Source organism: Chiloscyllium plagiosum, unplaced genomic scaffold (genome assembly GCF_037043375.1).
Source record: "Chiloscyllium plagiosum isolate Xiang-an unplaced genomic scaffold, Cpla_swu_hap1 HiC_scaffold_1, whole genome shotgun sequence".
Lineage (NCBI taxonomy): Eukaryota > Metazoa > Chordata > Chondrichthyes > Orectolobiformes > Hemiscylliidae > Chiloscyllium > Chiloscyllium plagiosum.
The window spans coordinates 67,349,274-67,375,119 of NW_028270139.1; the positions used below are offsets into that span (position 1 = coordinate 67,349,274).

The following is a 25,846-nucleotide window of genomic DNA, read 5'->3' on the forward strand; positions in this document are numbered from 1 at the left end:
CTGCATTTGGGGCCCTCTTGTGGTAGTGTCCCTACCCCTGGCCTGGGATAAGGTCCCACCTGCTCCAGAAGTGTGTAATAACATCTCTGAACAGGCTGATTAGGGGCTTAAAGAGCTGTGTTGTCCAACTCCATTTTGTTTTTGGCTCTTTCCTCTCATCCCCCTTCACGTTTGATGGTTCCCGTTGCCTGTAATAGGATCTGCTTGGAAACATTTATTGGCTATTTACTGGTGATTTCTGGTAGTGGGTCACTAAAAAAAAGGCACTGTGATTTGCTGGTGGGAATGTGGCTGAGTTGTGTGTGATAGCCCTTATGGGTATTAAAAAAAACTGTGTTAGCAGATGTTTAACGCAGATGGTGAGAGTATGGTACATAAAATGCCACAATTATAGGTTCAACCTTTATGCAGTCTTCCAACTGAGACTTTGTTTCTAATCAAGGTTATTATGGCACAGTGGTAGTATACTTACCCCTGATTAAGGTTCAAATCCCACTTGTTTCAGGAATGTCAGCAGCATATCTTACCAAAGCTGAAAAATGTGTTGCTGGAAAAGCACAGCAGGTCAGGAGGCATCCAAGGAGCAGGAGAATCGACATTTCGGGCATAAACCCTTCTTCAGGAATGAGGAGGGTGTGCCAAGCAGGCTAAGATAAAAGGTAGGGGGGAGGGGTGTTGGGAATGCGATAGGTGGAAGGAGGTTAAGGTGATGGTGATAGGCCGGAGAGGGGATGGGGGCAGAGAGGTCAGGAATCCCCTCCTCCCACCTTTTCTCAGTCCCAACCCTCGGACTCAGCACCGCCTTCTTGACCTGCAATCTTCTTCCTGACCTCTCCGCCCCCACCCCCTCTCCAGCCTATCACCCTCACCTTAACCTCCTTCCACCTATCGCATTCCCAACACCCTTCCCCCAAGTCACTCCTCCCTACCTTTTATCTTAGCCTGCTTGGCACACTCTCCTTATTCCTGAAGAAGGGCTTATGCCCGAAATGTCAATTCTCCTGCTCCTTGAATGCTGCCTGACCTGCTGCGCTTTTCCAGCAACACATTTTTCAGCTCTGATCTCCAGCATCTGCAATCCTCACTTTCTCCTAGCATATTTTATCAAGTTGATTAAAAATATCTGAAAGGTACAATCTGGAGGGCTTTTATAGTGCAGTGGTAGTGTCCCTACCTCCTGAGCTGAATGACATATGTTCAAGTCCCACCTTCTCCAGAGGTATAACATTTCTTCTTAACAGAAATACTGAGGTCTACTGTCTCTGCTGGGTGACAGTTGTTAATTGGGTATTTCATAAGTTTGGTGATGGGTTTGTTTCATAAGAATAGTGCTGAGTTCCTGTTTAGAGTTTTGTTGCACTGGCTCTGGTGAGTGTTTGTAACTTGGTGATTTGTTAGTTTGGTGAGTGGGCTATTGGGTTTATTTTGCATAAAGATTTTTTTAATGAAAAAAGGCTGCGTTTTATTTCCCAGTGGGGTGTTGAATTCTGGCCATGAATAGGTTCCAGATGGGAAAAGTGAAAACTGATGTTTGTACTGCACAACAGATTTACAATAAAGCCTTTGTAAGTTTCAAAGTCTTTGGCCTAATTCAACATGTGGATATCAGTATATGAAACAGGGTAGCAGAGGATTAATCCCAATCTCTTCAGATAGGAAGATGAACAAAGCAGAAGGTAATTCCTGTTTCTGACTCCTGGTGGCTTTTTAAAGTGAAAAGTCTGTCTCACTGAATGTCCATGAATTGTGGTTCTCCATTGGAGTCACGTGAACAATGGAAGAATGAGATGGAGATGTGGGTCACATCTCTATCTGAGAAGCAGCAGCAAGCTTTGGCTTTATCCTTACCAGGAAGGTGTAAAATTGAAGAAATAAAGGGTGGAATCTTGTCGGAGTGTGAGCGATGGCAAGATTTTTAGTTGAATCAGATTAGAAGTCTGGTGATGTCCACCTTGTTTTTGGGAAAGTGGTGTGAGTTTTTCATGTGGCAGCAGTGAGTAGTCAATTAAGTGGATTATTGTTTGTTAAATATCTTATTCATGGTCCACCTTGCCTCATTCAGCTTTGTATCATAACAGCTGCAATAAACAAGATGTCAAGACAACACATAATGGAAGTCAGAGTGTCCAGCTGGCCAAGTCAGCTCACTGTTTACTCAGATGGATCTTTGTGTTGGAACATCTCGGGCATGATCCATGGGCATACTGGGCACATGCAGCCCATTTCCATGGACATTGGCATCTGAATGTGACAGCCTTTAAGAACTCTCTGGTTCATTTACAGGATGTTCCTGTACTTCTCTATGCTGCACCTCAGGCTGCACCAGTAACTATCATTGTAATGTCACAGCAATGAGACAACACTCAGGGACATACACCCGGCTCCTGGCCTGGACTAGGCTGCCTCTCTGGATTCTTGGCTCGCTGTCATAATGCTCCCTCACTCACTGTCAGCCTATCTGTGTGCTCACAGCATCCCTCCCTTTGCATTGCCTTTGTAAGCTTAACCCTCTCAGACACAGATACTGGACTTGTATTACTTTTAGCTTACATTGCCACTTAGCACTGACACAAAAGCTTGTCATGATTGTCAGCAGGTGTCAGTTGAGAGAAGGGGTGTAACGTTTGCTAAGAGGATCCTGGTACAGGAAGTCAGGGCAGCTTCCAATACGACATGCTTAGGCATGAGCAGTCAGCCAATTGGGGCAATCAGAGGTCTCTATCTATGGGGTAAGAAGCAGAATGTCAGGCAGCCCACCAGCTGTCTTGACTTGTTCAGCTCCACTGGGGGATGCTTTTCTCCTGGAATGAGAGACAGGTAGGTATTAATGGAAACAAAAGTTTGTGACATGGCTGTTACTGTTGGTGCAGCTGTGAAGGTGTCCTGAGTGAATGAGTATGTTGCAAGAAGGCATACAGGCTCAGTGGTCTTGGTGGTTGGGGTGTGTGAGGTGCAAGTGGGAATGATGTTGTAGGCAATGGTGTAAAATGATAGAGTGTGAACCTTGGTGGGAGGTGATCATAGTAGCAGAGAAAGAGTAAGTGTGAGGTATCAGAGAGAAGATGATGGCACCTACCCTGGTGGAATGCAGAAGGTCACTTGCCTTTTTCCGATGTTGAAGTGTGTTCCTCCAGGCATCTAAGACTACTTTATCCTGAATGACAACCAACCTGGTGTTATGGCCTCCTCTGCTGGTCCTGGGAAACAAGATTAGCTCTGCACCACCCCATCGAACAAGTACCTCCAAGTCTCTGCTAAAAAGTGCTATGATGATTTCTCCCTGTCTAAAATGTCTGGGATAAATGTTAGTAGCTACACAGGGCAGTCCTGCACTGACAATGCTTCTTCGGGGGCACAATGGCTTTTCAAATATGGTATCACTTCAAGGGCTGCTGATGAACTCCAGGATATTCACCAAGTGATGAATTCTATTAGGAATGTTGCTTGGTAAGGTGGGGCTGGAAGCAGATGTGACGGATGTCATTGAGGTCGGATAGGGAGGAGTCAATGAGGTGAGTTCGGTAAGAAAATGTACCGGGTCTCTTGACTGAAATCCCGTCAAAACATTCCTGACACAACTTGGACTTTGCCAAAAATTCAGCCAGGTGTATTTTCAGATCTGCATGTTCATACCTGACCGGAGAATAATTAAAGATTCCAATCTGATTTGTTGAATGAATTTACAAAAATAAAGAATTTTTGGAAACCTACAAGATGTGGTCAATATTTGGTAAATGTAATAAAATGGGCAATCTGTCCATGGAAGAATATATTGTTGTGCTTGTGAGGTTATCTAAAAGGCTGAAGAAGTTCAAACGAGAAATCCTGGAGTCTGTGCTGGTGTTAAATGATTAGAATGTGTACAGAGATTTTTGGTTCTCATGATGGGAAAGTGTTAGTGGCAGACAGTAGAGTGAAAATTAGCATGTTAAAAGACACTAAACCAAATTACAGAACTGGAAAGATTTGGAATATATTTGGAAGTTGAGGATAGAGTCAACTTGCTTTGTCACACAGGTGGAAAATGTCCTCCAGATGGGACCTGAGGGCCAAGGCTAGGTTGGTAGCTGAACACTTTGAGGCTGAAGTGGCACTGGTTAAACGTGTGCCTCTTTTAGCATTCAGTTTAACTACTGACAGGAATCCTGTCTTTAACATTGCTTTATCATCAGTGTCAAGAAAGTATCTCTACATTATTACAGGAACCAAAATGATGAAAAGCAAATTTGGCTTTGCAGTCTGTCAGATTTTCTTTTCCTTTCACTGTCAAAGTAATATGCCAATTAGTTAATAGTTGCACAGCTATTGCAAGCAGTTGCAATTCAAGTTATTAATTTCTGTAAAGGAAAATTACTGCGGATGTTGGAAATCTGAAACAAATAGTTTGCTGGAGAAACTCTGCACGTCTGGAGCATTGATGGAGAGTGAGAAAGAGTTAACAAAGAACAGAGAACAAACAAAATTACAGCACAGGAACAGGTTCTTCAGCCCTCCAAGCCTGCACCAATCCAGATCCTCTATATAAATATGCCGACTATTTTCTAAGGATCTGTTTCCCTCTGCCTAGGTACATCTTAAATGGTGTTATCGTGCCTGCCTCTACCACCTCCGATGACAATGTGTTCCCCAGGCACCACCACTCTCTGTGTAAAGAACTTTCCTCACTTATTTCCCTTAAACTTTTCCCCTTTCACCTTGAACTCATGACCCCTAGTAACTGAGTCCCCCACTATGGGGCAGGGTTGTGGGGGGAAGCTTCTTGCTATCCATCCTGTCTATACCCCTCATGATTTTGTAGGCCATAATCAGTTTCCCCCTCAACCTCCGTCTCTCTAATGAAAATACTCCTAATATAGTCAACCTCTCCTCATAGCTTGCGCCCTCCATACCTCCTCTGCACCTTGTCCAAAGCATCCTCGTCCTTTTGGTAATGTCGCGACCAGAACTGTAAGCAGTATTCCAAATGTGGCCGAGCCAAAGTCCTATACAACTGTAACGTGACCTGCCAACTCTTGTACTCAATACACTGTCCGATGAAGGAAAGTACAGTTTGCTCTTGAATTGGATCTTCCAAAATGCATTACCTCGCATTTGCCTGGATTGAACTCCATCTGCCATTTTTCTGCCCAAATCTTCAATCTATCTGCATTCTGCTGCATTCTCTGACAGTCCCCTTCACTATCTGCTACTCCACCAATCTTAGTGTCATCTGAAAACATTTCAAGTCTGGCATTAGTCTTGTTCAAAATTGAACCCAGTTTCTCCAACATTTTCCCTGGGTGCTCCTGTTGCCTCCCACAGTCCAAAGATGTGCAGGTTAGGTGAATTAGCCATGCTAACCTGTCCATAGTGTCCAGGGATAGGCAGGTTAGGAGGATTAGCCATGGAAAATACAAGGTTTGCAGGGATAGGGTAGGAGAGGTGGGATTAGGTGAGATGCTATTTGGAGGATCACCAAATGGCCTGCTTCCATACTAGGGATTCTGTAATTCTGTGATTATGTTTCTTCCTTTCTTTATCTAGGCATATTTCCAATTTGTACACCTGTGTTTTAACATTGAATTAAAATGCTAAAACACTGCAATGACATGCTAAAAATCACAACACTGTAGTCCAACAGGTTTATTTGGAAGCAGTAGCTTTCAGAGCACTGCTCCTTCATCAGGTTGTTGTGGAGGTTAAGATTATGCTCACAAAATTTATAGCCAAAGGAAATATGTGAATGCCAGATTCATCAGCCACACCCACAAGGTAGAGCAAAACATCACCCAATCACAACGTGGTGCCATCCATGCTCTCAAAACCAATTGCAACATTGTCATCAAACCAGCAGATAAGGAAGGAGTCATCATCATTCAGAACAGAGCAGACTACTGCAAGGAAGTGGCCTGACAACTGAACAACCAGGATCACTACAGGCAACTACCAGCTGATCCGACCAAAGAGCACACCCATGAACTGGAAACATTGATCAGGATTTTGGATCCAGTCCTTCAGAGATCCCTTTGTGCCCTCATCCCACGTATTTCTTGCATAGTGTCTTCTACTGCCTTCTGAAGATATGCAAAGCCAACAAACCAGGATGTCCCATCGTACTAAGCAATGGGACCCTGTGTGAGAACCTCTCTGGCTATATCAAAGGTATCTTGAAACCCATTGTACTGGGAACCCCCAGCTTCTGTCACAACACTACAGATTTCTTACAGAAACTCATCACCCATGGATCAGTCGAAGCAGGAACATTTCTCGTCACAATGGATGTGTCAGCACTCTACACCAGCATTCCCCCACAATGATTCCATCGTGGCAACAGTCTCAGTACTCAATACCAACAATTGTGAATGTCTGAGCACTGTGCTACAGCTCACCCGCTTCATCCTCAACCACAACGTTTTCATGTTTTGACAAACCAGTTCTTTATTCAGACGCACAGAACAGTCATGGAGACCAAATTTGCACCCTAATATGCCAACATCTTCACGCACAAGTTTGAACAAGACTTCTCCTTGATGCAGGACCGCCAACCAACACTATACACCAGGTATATTGACAACATTTTCTTCCTCTGGACCCATGGTGAGGAGTCACTGATAGAACTGCACAGTGATATCAACGAGTTTCATTCCACCATCAGACTTACCATAGACTACTCCTTAGTATCTGTCTCATTGTTGGACATGTGCGTCTCCATCAAGGATGGACTCCTCAGCACCTGACTCTACCACAAACCCAACGATAACCTCATGATGCTACATTTCCCTAGCTTCCACCCAAAACATATTAAAACAGCCATCCCCTACGGACAAGACCTACACATACACAGGATCTGTTCAGATAAGGAGGAACGTGACAGACACTTGAAAGTTCTCAAGGGTGCCCCTCATAAGAACAGGGTACGATGCTCAACTCATTGACCATCAGTTCCGACATGCCACAGTGAGAAACCGTAATGACCTCCTCAGGAGACAGACACAGCTATACCCGACTGGGTACCCTTCGTTGTCCAGTACTTCCCAGGAGCCAAGCGACTACACCATGTTCTTCGCAGCCTGCAACACATGGATCAATGAGGATGAGCACCTCGCCATGACCTTCCCCACACCTCCCCTTCTCACCTTTAAACAACCACCAAACCTCAAACAGATCATCGTTCGCAGCAAATTGCCCTGCCTTTAGGACAACAACACTGTACAATGCTGCCACAGCAGCCGCTGCAAAATATGTTAGAGTATCAACACAAGTAACACCATTACATGTGGGGACACCTCCCACCATGTCCACAGAGTGTACTCATGCGGCCAATGTAGTGTATGTCATACACTACAGGCAAGGATGCCCTGAGGCACGGTAAATTTGGTGAGACCAAGCAGATACTATGACAACGGATGAATGTTGTGCAGTGTCCAATCACCAGGCAGGAGTGTTCCCTACCAGTTGGGGAACATTTCAGTGGTCTGGGACATTCGACCTCGGAGCTTGGGGTGACCATCCTCCAAGGCAGACTTTGGGACAAGCAAAAACGCAGAGTGGCTAAGCAGAGGCTGACAGCAAAGTTCAGTACCCATGAGGATGGCCTCAACCAGGACCTTGGGTTCATGTCACAGTACAAGTGACCCCACTGCACGATACTCACACTTGTACACTCCTGTCCTTGCACCCCTGCAGACTCAATCTGCTGCTCCTACATGCATGCACACATAAGCTTATGGGGTGAATTTGCTTTTGCAGAATTACATTCTATTTTGCTCAAAAACTGCATGAATCCAAGTAAAATTCTGTAAAACCTTAGAGGGTTTGTCAGTCTGACATAGTATCGGGACAGACTTTGCACCTATTGTTTAAAGGGCTGAGCTATCTTGAGAAAGATATGTCCCAGAACCTCTTTGTAATTTAAAAGAACAGAAACCAGTATATCTCATTATAAAAGACTATTTACTATATCACATCTCCATGACACTGGACTCCTTTAGCTTTAAATTCTGTGAGCATGATCTTAACCTCCACAATCACCTGATGAAGGAGCAGCGCTCCGAAAACTAGTGCTTCCAAATAAACCTGTTGGGCTATAACCTGGTGTTGTGTGATTTTTAACTTTGTCCACTCCAGTCCAACACCAGTTCTCTCTCCACATCATGAAATGCTATAAGAGTACCAGGCAAATGTACAGAACAATTATTTGTACAGCATGTTATCTATGTTTTCCCCCAAGATTGTATATGGTTATTATAATTAGGGAGATTATTATGAGTTCGTGTCAATGTTGCTGGCCCCAACAGAAGACCTTTCCAACTCAATAAAAATATCTCTATATCACTTTTGCACTTTTCCAATGAAACATGTGTTGTTTCTATTGGCATAAATATAAATTCATGATTCACTTCTGACAGTTTTAACTCTTTGGCTGAAGTAAATTACAGGAAGTTTTAGATTTATTTAATGGCATTGATTGACTGCAATGTTTGCTTAACCAAATCAAATGGCAAATTTGACTCAGATTTATTTCACAGCTTTTTAAAATTAAATGTTTGCAAGGAATTGCATTTAATTATTTTTTTCTATGAAATAGTTTGAATATGTATCAGATCATTGATCTGCAGGATAAAATATGATTTGATTCTTTTCATTTGAGCGGAAATGAAGCAGGATGGCTGTAGAATAACAGACTGGGTGTAAGACTTAAGCAACTTGTTGTGAGGAAAAGCCATGGAAATTACTGATGCTGTCAAAGACACTGTGTGGATTCTGATAACATAATTGGGTTTATATCTTTAACAGGACAATATTACATTATTTTTGAGAGCGTGTGAAGAGCTTGGACTTAAGGGATCGCAGCTTTTTGATCCAGGTGATCTTCAAGATATGACCAATAGAGCCACAATCAAGTAAGTAAGAAAAGAACAAGTAATAAATTTTTTTAAAATTCATGAAAAATAGATTTTGAAAATTCAGGAAGGATGTTAAAGTTTAGTTGCTTTGAATTTATAGAATTTTCCCAATGATTAATTTGATTCATGTATTCTATTATGTAAATACGATTAGAAGTACTGTGCTTAAAAATCGCTTTGTAAGTGCATTCCTGATGAGAGCACATTTTAAAACTATCAATTTTAGTTGCAAACACATAACTCCAATCTTGTATGAAGCTGAAGTGTCCAGATTTTCCCTTCTAGACCTGTTGATCCTCAGCCTGTATGTAACAGGATGTTCTCTTCGCAGTACGTTATATGCCTTTTTATTTACTAGGACTGCAGATGCTGGAGAGTCAGAGCAGATAAAGATTATAGCTTGGAAAAGCACAGCAGATCAAGCCTGATTTCCCTCCCCACCACCAACCCCATCCCAGGCCCAGCCCTCCTCCTTCATCCCGCTCCCTTAACCTGACACAATTTGTTCATCTTCCTTCCCAGCTGTTCGTTCCCCCTCTCCCACTGACCAATCACAGTCATCTCTTACCTACATTCACCTATTGCCGTCCCACCCACCTTTCCCCCAGCCCCACCTCCTTCCTTTCCCCTACACCAGTCCTCAAGAAAAGATCCAACCTGAAATGTCGATTTTTTTTTCCCCTTCTTTGCAGATTGACCTGCTGTGCTTTTTCCTGCTTTTTATTTACTGACCATATCAGGGGGCCAAACTGAACCATCATTAAGTATTAACTGCTGTTCATAAGTTGGGAGTTGATTTTGGGAGAGACTGGCATTATCAGTATTTCAGAACCAAGAGGGAGAATAGAATATACTTTATTGTATGATAGCAACAACTGTAACTTACACTGGCTAATTATATCCAATTAGGTAATCAAAAGCCTGGGATGGCATCTGACCCTCTCAGGATCTCAAGCTACTCCCCTTGATCCTCCCTAGAAGACTGTATGGCATCATTTAGATTGGGTGGAGCAGAATGTAGTCTTCAACTTTAGCTGTTTCAGAACCATTACCTTATACAACATTTCTCCACTTGCCTGTAGTTTATGCAATCTGGTACTTAACACTCCATCTCCCTCGAGTTCTGAGTTAACAAATTCAGATGATGTGGAGACTTCATAATTCTTCCAGAATGTATTCTTTTCAGAACTGAAAGATTTGAGTCATTGACTTGAGGACTGTTGACCTTTATACAAGTCATCTGTAAAGTATTTCTGTGATGGAGGACCTTTTCATATCTTGGATGAGCTTCACAAAACTAATGTTCCTACTGAACTCCATAATAAGTCCATTACCTTATCTGCAGAAAATGTAATCTCCAGCATTCCCACTGCAGAAGAGTTCTACCCTGCTAACTCAAAAATTCTCCATTTCATCATATGAGGAGCCTTAATCTAATGAGTGGCCATTATGGAAGATGGCTGCTCTATTGTAACATGTACGTTCTTCTTCACAGTCTCCTGAATTTTCAGTCCAGGCAATTTCTTCTATGCTGAATCCATGGATATTGGTCTGGCTTCCAAGGAATCTAATGCAGCTCGTCTCCTATTAGCATAAGGAAACCTTTACTTTAATCAGCTGATATTTGTGTTGTCACTTGTAAGACCTTTATTTCAACTTGTCAAGTAACTTGGACTCGCTCATTCAACCTCAATGGATGTCTTTCTAGGAACTAGATATTTTCTTATTCTCATTCGTGGTACTGGAGGATTTCTACTTACTTAGCACTATCTTTGTCACTGGCACTGACAATTCTTCCTTGAAAGACAAAGGATTGAAACATTGGTCTCAACTTTGTCAGGTTCATTATCTAAACAGTCATTCTGCTGTTTAGATTTGTTCAATGGACTGTTCTGCTCTATGAACGACTTCAGTAAAAATTCACCAGCGGGCTCAAGTGGTTTGTACTGCTCATTCCTGTTCCTTTTAATATTTGTTTATTTTGGCAATTTTGTGGATTTTTAGCTCAATGTTCTTTAATGGTTTCCATTTCTATTATCACTACTGCAACTCCTGAAAAGTTAGCCTTTCTTCCTGTTAACAGTATGAAGAAAGATTCTTCAACCTCATCAGTAATTTCAACAGATTTTTTCTCGTTTTTGAGTTCCACTGTGAATCCACCAGCTGCCCATTGACCAATAAAATGACAATAGTTTGTGGATGAGTTAATCCCTTGGAACTAGGATATTAAAGTCAAGTTACGAATGCAGACTGGCTTAAGAATGATAAACGTTGATTGTGTGTACATTTGTTTACTTTTTCAAATTCTCTGTGTTACAGCGTTACTTGTGATGAATCTATAATGTTGACTGTTATTCCACCTGAAGAGTGTAGTCCTGTCCCTGTATGCTGTAACTCATATTTATTCAGTCAAAAAGTGTGATGCTGGAAAAGCACAGCTGGTCAAACAGCATCCGAGAAGCAGGAGAGTTGAGGTTTCAGGCATAAGCCCTTCATCCGGCCCTTTCTAATGAAAGGCTTATGCCCGAAATGTCGATTCTCCTGCTTCTCAGACGCTGCCTGAACTGCTGTGCTTTTCCAGCATCAAACTCTCTACTCTGATCTCCAGCACCTGCAATCCTTACTTTCTCCTCCTGCTTATTCAGTCAATGTACTTGATCAGATAAGACAATGACAGTAACTCCTTGATCAATCTTTCAATCTATCAGATGTCCATTGACATAAGCAAGTTCTGTCAAACTCCAGTCAGTTGCATCACCAGATTCCCCTAGGAATGCCTCTGGGATCTTTTCCAATGGTGATTGTTGTACCATACTGAGCTCCTTCAGTGTGTAACCACCACTATTTTTCTTGCTTTGAAATTGCATTGGACTTCTACACCTCTTCTGGAAGTAACCTCCGATTTACAGAGGGAACTTTTCTTTTGTCACAGCTGGGGTTGGCTGTGCCTCTGCAGCTTTTTCCTTCCACAGCATCGCACCGATGAAGACAGCATCATTTTATTTTTGCATTTCTGATTTTCTAACAAAATAGGAAATAAAATGAGTTTTAAATCCAAGTATTGGGGAAGGAATTGCTGCATTTTTAAGAGCAGCTTACTGGAACTCATTGTGAGTTGTATTTATACTGTTCCTTTGCAAACAATGTGGTACAGAGAGGAAAGGCAGAATGGTACCAAGGTCTGTGTGCAAGGTGAGATTCAGCCGGCAACAGATTGCTGTTAGCTTTGTGCGACTGTGGTCAGTTATGGATCCTGGAAATCACCAGTCTGACGACAACTTTCCAATTGGCTCACGGATAGGTGAACAAATTGGGTATTTACAGAGTGTAAGACGTGTCCAGGCTTGGATAAGCAGACACTGTCTTTATACCCTTGCATCAAAGGAACTCAAGACTAGAGCAGTTCTGGACCACAAGTTTCTATTCCCTCTAACCAGTGATTGTGAAAGTAATGTATAAATCCCATGGGCCCTCAGCAAAGAACTGAGAATCTGAAAGGAAGGAGATCAGAGAATAGAAGGTCTTCGGAAAAGAAAGGATGACCACATCAAAGCCTGAGGACTGGTTCTATTGAACTGTAATTCCCCAGTGTATTTTCCTCCACTCATAACATAACATTAACATTTATTTCAATGTATGTGTAATGATTTTAAAAGGACTGTTAGAGTTTTATCCAGCAGTGTTATACACTTGTTAGTTGTTTACCTACGATTATTTGTTTGTAATAAATTGTAGTTTTTATTAAGTACAGATAGCTGGTCAGCATTTTCTATTAGCTTGAGTATATCAGGCAAGGAATTGGGGGCCTCATGTACTTTGATTAAAAACCAAACTTTCCTGACAACCCATGGATAATGGAGTTTGAGCATCAATGTGCTTTCTCAGTGGATCATAATACGTCTGGTGGGTTTACCTTTTGTGTTTGCTGGTCTTTGTATCTGTAGGTTATTTATACGCTTTAAAACTGGATACGTTCTTTTGCTGCACTGTGTCATCATTGTCATTTTCCTCACAGGATTTGTCTGAGTTTCCTCCTGGTTTTTGCTTGCAGCACAATTTGGATAGCTTTCTCCAAAGGCATTAATCTTTTGACTGAAATAAATATGACAAGGATTGAATAAATACAAAAACAATAAATGCAAAAAAAATGCATTGCCAGACAAAAGGAGGAACTATACCAAACATCAGAGTGTTCCGAAGAGTTTCAGGGAGGGTTTCTCACTCTCTCCACTCAAGTGATTTTTTTTTCACACAATTATCTGCTGCTCACCTTTATAGATGTCTCTATGGCAACAATCTTGTGCTGTCTTGTCTTTGCCTGCAGTGGAAGTACTCACTACTGCCAGGATATTGTGTGATTTCTGGGATTAATGTAGAAAAATATGACATTATCCATTCTGGTAGGAAGAACAGATGTGTGATAAAATTCCTTCGATGGTGAGAAGTTGGAAAGTGTAAACTTACAAAAGGACCTAGGTGTCCTTGTCGATACGTAACCGAGGGCTAACGTGAAAGTGCAGCAAGCTATTAGGAAGACTCGTGGAATGTTAGCTTTTATTGCAAGTGAATTTGTGTTAAGTTTTTACATTAGTTGTATAGGAGCCTGATTTAAACAGCACCTGGAATTGTGTGCGCAGTTTTGGTCGTACTACTTCAGGAAATATATTATTACCACAGGAGTGCAACAAAGATTCACTTGATCCCAGGATGGCAGGACTGACCTATGAAGAGAGATTGGGAAAACTGGGTCTGTATCCTCCGAGTTTCGAAGAATGAGATCACCTCTCACTCTCAACTGACAAAATATTGAAAGGGATAGACAGGAAAGATGTTTCACCTTGTTGTGGAGTCTCGAACCAGGGGGCACAATTTAAAAATGAGAGCAATGCCATTTAGGACCAAGCTGAGGAAAAATTGTTTTACTCGAAGGATGGTAAACGTTTGGGATTCTTTGCCCCAAAGATCTGTAAAAGCTCAGTTTTTGAGTATATTTAAAATAGAAGTTGATCATTTTTTTGATGGTATAATGAATTAGTATGGATAAAAGGCATTGTAGTATTTAATTGACCACGACACTAAAGCAGGCATGATGTTCAGAATGACCTCCTCCTGCTCCCATGTGCCTCTTGTTGCCGGTCTTTGTGCGGAAAATTTAAAGTTTGTTTTCACTTGATTGCAGAGATTTTTAATTTTATTCACAAAACTCTGAAATTGTTGTTTCCCAGCCTCAAATGGGACTGTTGTGACAGAATCTTCCACTTTACGGACTCTCCAATGACCAAGTGTGACTGGACCTTTTTAGTCTCTCACACTTGTCTTTTCTGTGCCTGATATCAGGTTAGAAGTGAATGTGCAATGTCCCATGGTAGCATTTCAAAAGATCAGTGTCCTGGGCAATATTTATCTCTTAACCAATACCACATGAATGGATTATCTGGTCATATGGAACATTGCTGTGAGAAAATTGGCTGTTTTGTTTGCTATTTTGCAGCAGTGGCTGCATTTCAAAAGTACTTCATTAGCTGTGAAGAGATTTGATAACCTGTGGTCATGATTGACACGATATAAATTTCAAAATAGCAACTATATACTTCCAGCAAACATTCACGCTGAGCATGTTAATGCATGCACCAATTTGGAATCTATATCATTTAGCTTGTAAGTTTTGCATACCAATACAGAACCCTACAGATAATCATACGCTCCAAAAACATAGGCAATTGTGAATTGCCAGACATCTGGAGCTTATTTCATGATTTCTGTTGTTTTCACTGAATTAATCGAAATAAAACACCAAATTTGTTTGACCAGTTTAACGGATATGACTGTGTGCTGCAGGCAATATTTTTCACTAATGTTATTTGTGAGTTACTATTTTTATAATTTATATTTGAGAAAATACCACCATGAAACCACCCTTAAATTAAAAAACGTTTTACACATTGTCAACTGTATAAATGAGTAAGTAGAGCACAGTTCAGACAAGTGTTTTGCTTTGAATACACTGGTGAAATGAACATAACTTCATTTACATCACATGAGTATAATTTTGCAGGATAGGTTTGCATGGAATGGCCCTTGAATCCATTTCATTATTCTTTCCAAGTACCATCTTGGCCATTTTCTACTTTGTGCATCTGTTTTTTTAAATGAGTCTTGTATTCTGGCTTCTATCAACCCTTTCTTATAATCTGTTCAAGCTGTTGGTCACTCCTTGTGGCAAAGAATGCTTTCCGATATTTATCCTATAATTATCACACGAAGGATCAAATTCCATATTTAAATCCTGGTAGGTGAAAGGGAATAATTAACCTGACCACTGTCTATGCTGTGAATATCTTTTTGAAATTATTTATATTCATAACCAAAAGTTCTATCTCCAGCATACTTACATTAAATCTTACAGTTTTATTAAAATTTTAGCTCTCTCCCCTCCAGTCTGAATTTTTTTAGTGCACAATAAACAAAGGACATACAGTGACTTTATTTCGAGAGTCTACTAAATCTATTTTGTTCAAGATTATGAACCTGTTATGAATATCACTGTACAAAATATTGGATGAAAACTATTGACAGCACAATAGTTTAGATTTTTTTTCTAAAATATAGTTACTTGATTCTCAATGATATTTCTTCTTTAAACAACTTTCCATAGAGCCATACAGCATGGAACACACCCTTTTGTCCAACTCGTCGATGCCGACCAGATGTCCGAAATGAATCTAGTAATATTTGCTAGCATTTGGCCAATATCCCTCTAAACCCTTCCTATTCATTATATACATCCAGATGCTTTTTAAATGCTGTAATTGTACCAGACTCCACCATTTCCTCAGGCAGCTCATTCTATATATGCACTACCCTCTGTGTGAAAAGGCTGCCCCTTAGGTCCCTTTTAAATCTTTCCCCTCTCACCCTAATCCATACCCTCTAGTTTTGGATTTCACTACCCTCTTGGAGAAAAAACCCTGTCCATTTACCCTACCTATGCATCTCATGGTTTTGTAAACCTTCTGAAAGATCACCCCTCAGCCTATTCAGCCTCTCCCTTTGGCTCAAGTCCTCCAATCCTGGCAATATCCTGTAAATCTTTTGTGAACCCTTTCAAGTCTCATACTATCCTTCCGATAGCAGGAAGACCAGAATTGCATGCAGCATTCCAATAGTGGCCTAACAAATGTTGTGTACAGCTGCAACATGACCTCCCAACTCCTGTACTCAATGCACTGACCAATAAAGGAAAGCACACCAAATGCCTTCTTCACTATCCTGCCTACCTGTGAATCCACTTTCAACGAACTATGAACCTGCACTCCACGGTCTCTTTGTTCAGCAATACTCCCCAGGACCTTACCATTAAGTGTATAAGTCCTGCCCTTATTCGCCTTTCCAAAATGAAACCCTCATATTTATCTAAATTAAACTCCATCTGCCACTTCTTGGCCCATCTAATCAAGATCCCGTTTTACTCTGAGGTAACCTTCTTTGTTGTATACTATGCCTCCATCTGAAAGTTTACTAAGCATACCTCCTATGTTCACATCCAAATCATTTAAATAAATGATGAAAAGCAGTGGAAACAGCCCCGAAGCTTGTAGCACACCATGTCACAGGCCTCCAGTCTGAAAAACAACCCTTCTCCACCACTCTCTGTCTCTTATCTCCTTCTCCCTTGGCCTTCCTCCCATTTAATTCTGTATCCGAATGGCTAGTTCTCCCTATATCCGATGTGATCTAACCTTGCTAACCAGCCAACCATGAGGAACCTTGTTGAACGTCATACTAAAGTCCATAGAGATCACATCCACTGCTCTGCCTTCATCAATCCACTTTGTTACTTCTTCAAACAATACAATCAAGTTTGTGAGACATGATTTCCCATGCACAAAACCATGCTGACTATCTCTAGTCAGCCCTTGCTTTTCCAAACACATGTAAATCCTGTCCCTCAGGATTCCCGCCAACAACTTGCCCACCACTGATGTCAGGCTCACCAGTCTATAGTTCCCTAGCTTTTCCTTACCAATTTTCTTAAATAGTGTCACCACCACATTAGCCAACCTCCAGTCTTCTGGCACCTCACCTGTGGCTATTGATGATACAAACATCTCAGCAAGGGGACCAGCAATCACTGCCCTAGCTTCCCACAGAGTTTTGGGGTGCACCTGATCAGTTCCTGGGGATTTATCCACCTTTATGCATTTAGAGTCATAGAGTCATAGAGATGTACAGCATGGAAACAGACCCTTCAGTCCAACCTGTCTACGCTGACCAGATATCCCAACCCAATCTAGTCCCACCTGCCAGCACCCGGCCCATATCCCTCCAAACCCTTCCTATTCATATACCCATCCAAATGCCTCTTAAATGTTGCAATTGTACCAGCCTCCACCACATCCTCTGGCAGCTCATTCCATACATGTACCACCCTCTGCGTGAAAACGTTGCCCCTTAAGTCTCTTTTATATCTTTCCCTCTCATCCTAAACCTATACCCTCTAGTTCTGGACTCCCTGATCCCAGGGAAAAGACTTTGTCTATTCATCCTATCCATGCCCCTCATAATTTTGTAAACCTCTATAAGGTCACCCCTCAGTCTCCGACGCTCCAAGGAAAACAGCCCCAGCCTGTTCAGCCTCTCTCTATAGCTCAAATCCTCCAACCCTGGCAACATCCTCGTAAATCTTTTCTGAACCCTTTCAAGTTTCACAACATTTTTCCGATAGGAAGGAGACCAGAATTGCACGCAATATTCCAACAGTGGCCTAACCAATGTCCTGTACAGCCGCAACATGACCTCCCAACTCCTGTACTCAATACTCTGACCAATAAAGGAAAGCATACCAAACGCCTGCTTCACTATCCTATCTACCTGCGACTCCACTTTCAAGGAGCTATGAACCTGTACTCCAAGGTCTTTTTGTTCAGCAACACTCCCTAGGACCTTACCATTAAGTGTTTAAGTCCTGCTAAGATTTGCTTTACAAAATGCAGCACCTCGCATTTATCTGAATGAAACTCCATCTGCCACTTCTCAGCCAATTGGCCCATCTGATCCAGATCCTGTTGTAATCGGAGGTAACCCTCTTTGCTGTCCACTACTCCTCCAATTTTGGTGTCATCTGCAAACTTACTAACTGTACCTCTTATGTTCGCATCCAAATCATTTATGTAAATGACAAAAAGTAGAGGACACAGCACCGATCCTTGTGGCACTCCACTGGTCACAGGCCTCCAGTCTGAAAAACAACCCTCCACCACCACCCTCTGTCTTCTACCTTTGAGCCAGTTCTGTATCCAAATGGCTAGTTCTCCCTGTATTCCATGAGATCTAACCTTGCTAATCAGTCTCCCATGGGGAACCTTGTCAAACGCCTTACTGAAGTCCATATAGATCACATCTACTGCTCTGCCCTCAATCTTCTTTGTTACTTCTTCAAAAAACTCAATCAAGTTTGTGAGACATGATTTCCCAAGCACAAAGCCATGTTGACTATCCCTAATCAGTCCTTGCCTTTCCAAATACATGTACATCCTGTCCCTCAGGACTCCTTCCAACAACTTGCCCACCACTGAGGTCAGGCTCACCGGTCTATAGTTCCCTGACTTGTCTTTACCGCCCTTCTTAAACAGTGGCACCACGTTTGCCAACCTCCAGTCTTCCGGCACCTCACCTGTGACTATCGATGATACAAATATCTCAGCAAGAGACCCAGCAATCACTTCTCTAGCTTCCCACATAGTTCTCAGGTACACCTGATCAGGTCCTGGGGATTTATCCACCTTTAACCGTTTCAAGACATCCAGCACTTCCTCCTCTGTAAACTGGACATTTTGCAAGATGTTACCATCTATTTCCATACAGTCTATATCTTCCATATCCTTTTCCACAGTAAATACTGATGCAAAATATTCATTTAGTATCTCTCCCATTTTCTGTGGCTCCACACAAAGGCCGCCTTACTGATCTTTGAGGGGCCCTATTCTCTCTCTAGTTACCCTTTTGTCCTTAATATACTTGTAAAAACCCTTTGGATTCTCCTTAATTCTATTTGCCAACGCTATTTCATGTCCCCGTTTTGCCGTCCTGATTTCCCTCTTAAGTATACTCCTACTTCTTTTATACTCTTCTAAGGATCTATCCTGTCTATACCTGACATATGCTTCCTTCTTTTTCTTAACCAAACCCTCAATTTCTTTAGTCATCCAGCATCCCTATACCTACCAGCCTTCCCTTTCACCCTGACAGGAATATACTTTCTCTGGATTCTTGTTATCTCATTTCTGAAGGCTTTCCATTTTCCAGCCGTCCCTTTACCTGTGAACATCTGCCTCCAATCAGCTTTCGAAAGTTCTTGCCTAATACCGTCAAAATTGGCCTTTCCCCAATTTAGAACTTCAACTTTTAGATCTGGTCTATCCTTTTCCATCACTATTTTAAATCTAATAGAATTATGGTCGCCGGCCCCAAAGTGCTTCCCCACTGACACCTCAGTCACCTGCCCTGCTTTATTTCCCAAGAGTAGGTCAAGCTTTACACCTTCTCCAGTAGGTACATGCACATACTGAATCAGAAAATTCTCTTGTACACACAAAAGAAATTCCTCTCCATCTAAATCTTTAACACAATGGCAGTCCCAGACGATGTTTGGAAAGTTAAAATCTCCTACCATAACTCCCCTATTATTCTTACAGATTGCTGAGATCTCCTTACAAGTTTGTTTTTCAATTTCCCTCTGACTATTAGGGGGTCTATAATACAATCCCAATAAGGTGATCAACCCTTTCTTATTTTTCAGTTCCACCCAAATAACTCCCCTGGATGTATTTCTGGGAATATCCTCCCTCAGCACAGCTGTAATGCTCTCCCTTATCAAAAGTGCCACTCCCCCTCCTCTCTTGCCTCCCTTTCTATCCTTCCTGTAGCATTTGTATCCTGGAACATCAAGTTGCCAGTCCTGCCCATCCCTGAGCCATGTTTCTGTAATTGCTATGATATCCCTTTCAAGATGTTCAGCATCACCACCTCTGTAATATCGACATTTTTCAAGATGTTGCTATTTATTTCTAAGTTCTGTAGCTTCCATATCCACAGTAAACAATGATGTAAAATACTTGTTTAGTATCTTCCCTCATCTCCTGCAGGAACATATATTTGTAGAATCCCTTTTGGATTCTCCTTAACCCTATTTGCTAAAGCTATCTTATGTCCCCTTGTTGCCCATTTGATTTCCTTCATAAGTATACTTCTATTGCCTTATACTCTAAGGATTCACTTGATCCCTGCTGTCTATACCTGACATATGCTTCCTTCTCTTCTTTGACCAAAACCTCAATTTTTCTAATCATCTAGCATTCCCTATACCTACCAGCCTCACCCTTCACTCTAACAGCAATATACTGTCTCTGGACTCTCATTATCTCATTTTGAAGGCTTTCCATTTTCCAGTCATCCCTTTACCTGTGAACATCCGTCCCTAGTCATCTTTTGAAAGTTCTTGCGTAATAGCATCAAACTTTGGCCTTTCTCCAAATTTGAAATTTAACTTTTAGATCCAGTCTATCCTTTTCCATCACTATTTTAAAACTAATAGAATTATGGTCGTTGGCCCCAAAGTGCACCCCTAGTAACACCTCAGCAACCTGCCCTGCCTTATTTCCCAAGAGTAGGTCAGGTTTTGCTCCTTCCCTAGTAGGTACATCCACGTACTGAACCAGAAAATAATCTTGTACACATTTAACAGATTCTTCTCCATTCGAGCCCTTAACACTATGGCAGTCTCAGTCTGTGTTTGGAAAATTAAAATCCACTTCCATGACCACCCTATTATTCTCTCAGATAACTTAGATCTCCTTGCAAATTTGCTTCAATTTTCCACTGACTATTAGGGAATCTATAGTACAATTCCAATAAGGTGATCATCCCTTTCTTATTTCTCACTTCTACACAAATAACTTCCTGGATGGCCTCCCAGGAATATCCTCCCGAAGTACAGCTGTTATGTTATCCCTTGTCAAAAACGCCACTCTCCCTCCTCTCTTGCCCCCTTTCCTATCCTTCCTATAGCATCTATACCATGGAATATTAAGCTGCCAGTCCGCCCATCTTGAGCCATATTTCTGTAATCACTATGATATCCCAGTCCATTGTTCTCAACCATGCCCTAAGTTCACCTGCCTTACCTGTTCAACCTCTTAAATTAAACTACATTTATTTCAATGCATCAGTCCTACTTCGTTCTCTGCTTTGTTCCTGACTGCTTGTTTGACTCACTCCTTTTCGCAATTGTACCAGTCTCAGACTGATCTTTTTTCTCACTTTCTCCCTGGGTTTCCCCCACCCCACTTATTTAAATCCTCCTGAGCAGCTCTAGCAAATCTCCCTGCCAGCATATTAGTCCCCTTCCAATTCAGGTGTAATCCGTCCTTCTTATACAGGTCACTTCTACCCCTGGAGAGATTCCAATGATCCAAAAATGTGAACCCTTGTCCCCTGCAACAGTTCCTCAGCCACTCATTCACCTGCTCTAACCTCCTATTCCTACCATCAGTAGGGGGTGATGGACTCCCAGGTGAATGTAGCACTGACAGCCATGCTTCTGGTACCAAGACTGGCTCTAATGTAATGAGGGTTCCAAGCAATTGATTGTGATAGGGGACGTAGCAGTGGGAGTAATCCAGTTTTATACCGTCAGGGAATTCCTTTATAAATTCCTGCCTAACTTCTTGTATTCTGTCCTCAGAACCTGCTCCTTTTCTCTTCCTACATCATTAGTTCCAATGTGTACAACAATTTCCTGCTGGTCCCTCTTCCCCTTTGAGAATATCCTGCACTCTCTCTGAGATATCCTTCATCCTGGCAGCAGGCAGGCAATACTCCATTCCTATTTCTCGCTGTCTGCTGCAGAAATGTCTGTCTATGCCTCTGACTCGAGAGTCCCCTATCACAATCAATTGCTTGGAACCCTCATTACGTGGGCGGCACGGTGGCACAGTGGTTAGCACTGCTGCCTCACAGCGCCAGAGACCCAGGTTCAATTCCCGCCTCAGGCGACTGACTGTGTGGAGTTTGCACATTCTCCCCGTGTCTGCGTGGGTTTCCTCCTGGTGCTCCGGTTTCCTCCCACAGTCCAAAAATGTGCAGGTCAGGTGAATTGGCCATGCTAAATTGCCCGTAGTGTTAGGTAAGGGGTAGATTGTAGAGGTATGGGTGGGTTGCGCTTCAGCGGGTCGGTGTGGACTTGTTGGGCCGAAGGGCCTGTTTCCACACTGTAAGTAATCTAATCTAATCTACATTAGAGCCAGTCTTGGTACCAGAAGCATGGCTGTCAGTGCTACATTCACCTGGGAGTTCATCACCCCCTACATTTTCCAAAACAAGAAGATAACAATAAACGGAAATATTTCTGAAACCTAATCAATCCAGACGTGAAAGAAAGTAGTGAACCTGGCCTTACACTCAATGCAAGAAAATGTGCATTATGGTAATAGTGAAGACAAAGGACATTGCAGTATGCAACACCACTACAAATGAAAGTAAAGTTCAGAACACCATTGTTCGACCAAACTATCCAAAGGGCCCAATGTACCTGACAATCCCAATTTAAAAGAAAACCAAACTCAGCAGATCACCAAGAATATTGGTGTTTATTGCACATAAATTGTTTTTAGTTGATGACAGTAATGAAACACATTGCTGATTTATAATTCCCTACAGCTTAAGATTGCATCCCCTCTTAAAAAAATTCCAAATCTATGTAATGGATAAGAGACTAATAATATCATTGAAAGAATCAAAAGAGATAGTGACGCACAGTTCTGGCCTGAGTCAGGATTATAGGCATTGATGAGTTGTTGGCCTTCAGTTCTCTTCGGATTCATTTTGATTCTTTGATGCAGACATGGAGACACATCAATTCTCAACTTAACATTTACCAGTTGGAGATTTGCTCTTTCAGTGGCTGTGAAAGTGGTATTTTCATTTTTCCTCTTAAGAAAGGAAGTCACAGAGAGAGTGAGATGACATAACTAGCCACCCAGAACTTGCTTTTTCACTCCTGTACTCGCAGAAGGGAAGAAAGGGAGATGTTTTCTCCTTCCCAGGCTGGTTGTTTCTGCTATTTTGTCCAAACACAAAGCTGTAGCTGCTCATTCAAGAACCAATCAAGAAGTTGTTATGATTAATGAGTATTCTTCAACACACGCAACCAGTCCTGGTTGGAAAACTAATCATTCCTATGACTCGGCAAACTGCCCAAATACACATCTATAGAGCTGAGCTGTCTAAGATCCACATTGTGTGTTTGAGCTTGTGGATATAATACACAATGTTTTCGAGTAATTTAGTTTTATTTTAAAACTGCAACACCTTCCATGATTCTTTATTTGAAAGCAATATTGTATCCCATGTTTAAAGTCCACAGACCAAAAAGTAAAAGTGGTCTTTACACAAGTGGCCAACAGAAAAGGGAGCAGCAAAACAATGAACTAATACTCCAACTACTAGATCATCCTCGATTGCAATGACTGGAAAGGCTGGACAACCAGTATCATTATTATAGTGAAAATGGACAAGCAATATTCAACTTTGATTGTTTGATTTTAATTCCTGAGACTTTTGTGGATGAAAAATGCTTTTAAACAGGATACTGGTGAGCTAAAATGGTTACCGTGATCATCTAACAAGACCAAGAGATCCACGTGGAACATAAAAAATCGACTGGCTTGAAATGACCATTTTAATTGAGATGCAACTCTGAAGTTACAAGGAATTATCATCTCATAATTTACTCACATTTGCATGGTAACTCAATGTTTTGAGAGATGAAATCTTTCCAACAACTATGCAGGTTGAAATCAAATCATGACATAGACATCAGAATTTGCAAAGGAATGGTATATCAGCAGCAATCTATGAGCAAAAAGATAGTAAAAACACAACATGGATTAATAACAGCAAGAATACTGGAAGCTTTTCTCTCTTTCTCTGTTTGTTTGTCTGTCTCTCTCTCTCTCTCTCCACACTTTCTCTTTCACATACCTTTCTCATGTACTCACTCTCATTCTCAACACAAACAAGTGTCTTGAAAACTCATTACATGTGTGTGTTTGATGTTGTGTTTTATATTTTTCGGGGTAATGGATAATAAACCAATCGAGAAAACCTCGGAATTGGTTCTGTTGTTATTCTTTGATCTAGTTTTCAAGTTTAATTACAGTGTAATAGCTAAGTGCAAAGAAAAGGTTGTCATGATCGACCAAAGTGGGTCAAGAAAGAGGGGAGTTGTGACCTCTCTTTACCTGGTCATAACACTCTACTCACCCTCACTGCTCAACATGGCACTTGGACAATGATGATTGCTTAAATATTCTTTCTGTCCCATATCCAATGACACCATCAATTCAGACACTGTTCAAAACTGGCATCATTTTCCCACTGCTCAAACAGCTACACACAATGATTCTTTCTGACAGTCTTCATTTCTCCAATTTCTTCTTCCTTTTAAGGATCTATGATAAATCCCTTAGATACTGTTGTTATGTTTCCATCACACTGAGATGCACATCATTCATTTTTTCTGATCAGTTGGAGTTCATGCTATTCGCCTAGGACTTCCATACACCTTCTCTCAAAGTTTGTGGAAGAGAATTGAAGGAAATTCCAGGACATAGTCTTGATCAAAGTGACAACTGGTCATCTTTATGGCTGTCACTGTAATTTGTTAAAATCATTTCCTTGCTTTGCTCAATCTCTCTGCAATACTGGTGACCACCATCAGCTCCATTGCTACGTCTTCATCATCCAGGCTTGCATTACCAGCTCTACTCCTCCCAGTCCCAGCACAAACATTATTTAGTCAGAATTACTGACCATGGCATAGTATTGGCAGTACATTGGATTGCAGCTCTGCATTGAGAATACCAGGGCACAGAATCAAACCAGATATGCTATCATTTCAGTTAAAGCATTGCATAAGATAGGGTGGCACGGTGGCACAGTGGTTAGCACTGCTGCCTCACAGCGCCAGAGACCTGGGTTCAATTCCCCCCTCAGGGGACTGACTGTGTGGAGTTTGCACATTCTCCCCATGTCTGCGTGGGTTTCCTCCGGGTGCTCCGGTTTCCTCCCACAGTCCAAAGATGTGCAGGTTAGGTGAATTGGCCATGCTAAATTGCCTGTAGTGTTAGGTGCAGGGGTAAATGTAGGGGAATGGGTCTGGGTGGGTTGCGCTTCGGCGGGTCGGTGTGGACTTGTTGGGCCAAAGGGCCTGTTTCCACACTGTAAGTAATCTAATCAAATCTAATCTAAAGTATTGCTGGAGAGGAAGCATTCCCTCTTAAGAGATGGGTAGCATAAATGGATTTTAATTCATTCATACCTAAATTACACATTTCCAATGAACTAGAGACTATAGTCAAGAACAATTTATGGAAGATTATAAATCTAGCATTCAGGCTATTCATGACATTTCATTCATTTCTGGTAAGTTTCAAATTTAAATTGTTTACAGTATCTTGGGTCAATTATGTAACAGATCATCAGTCTTCTGAAATGAGACTACTTAGCTTGCCAACCATAGCCTTTAGTTTGGCTCCTCTCTTCAAGTGATCTTGCCAAGATTTAACCAGTGTTTTTCTTGAACTAATGAGTGTTTGATCTGATTAACTATACCAGAAATACAGTATATTTGAATATACAAGGTGGAAGTCTTGGCTCAGGTAGTAGCACTCTCGCTTTTCAGTTAAAAAGCAGCAGGTTCAAGTCTCGGCACATAATCTACACTGACACTCTAGTGCACTACATAGTGAGTGCTGCATCTTTGGAGCTGCCTTCTTTTAGATGAGATGATTGAGGCCCCACCTCCTCTCTCTGGTGGTCTCTTTCAAAGATGAGCAAGGGGAATTTACCCAATTGTCCTGGCTAATATTTATCTCTCACCCAATATTATTTCAAATGAAAAC

General features: G+C 41.6%; 1 protein-coding gene and 1 long non-coding RNA gene across 13 annotated transcripts in view; one reads left to right on the forward strand and one right to left on the reverse strand.

Moving 5' to 3' along the window:
* The window catches only part of LOC148152137 (uncharacterized), a 33,255-nt gene extending 20,303 nt beyond the window's left edge, over positions 1–12,952 (reverse strand). The window contains exon 1 of the long non-coding RNA XR_015757300.1: positions 12,799–12,952. This is a non-coding gene — a long non-coding RNA (uncharacterized LOC148152137). The remainder of the gene's footprint in view (positions 1–12,798) is intronic.
* LOC122550847 (LIM and calponin homology domains-containing protein 1-like) overlaps positions 1–25,846 on the forward strand; it is a 365,967-nt gene that overhangs the window by 205,106 nt on the left and 135,015 nt on the right. For all 12 annotated transcript variants that reach the window (XM_087987661.1, XM_043692191.2, XM_043692236.2 and 9 more), the window contains exon 4: positions 8,776–8,882. In XM_087987661.1, coding sequence (XP_087843787.1) covers positions 8,776–8,882 — 107 coding nt within the window. The remainder of the gene's footprint in view (positions 1–8,775; positions 8,883–25,846) is intronic.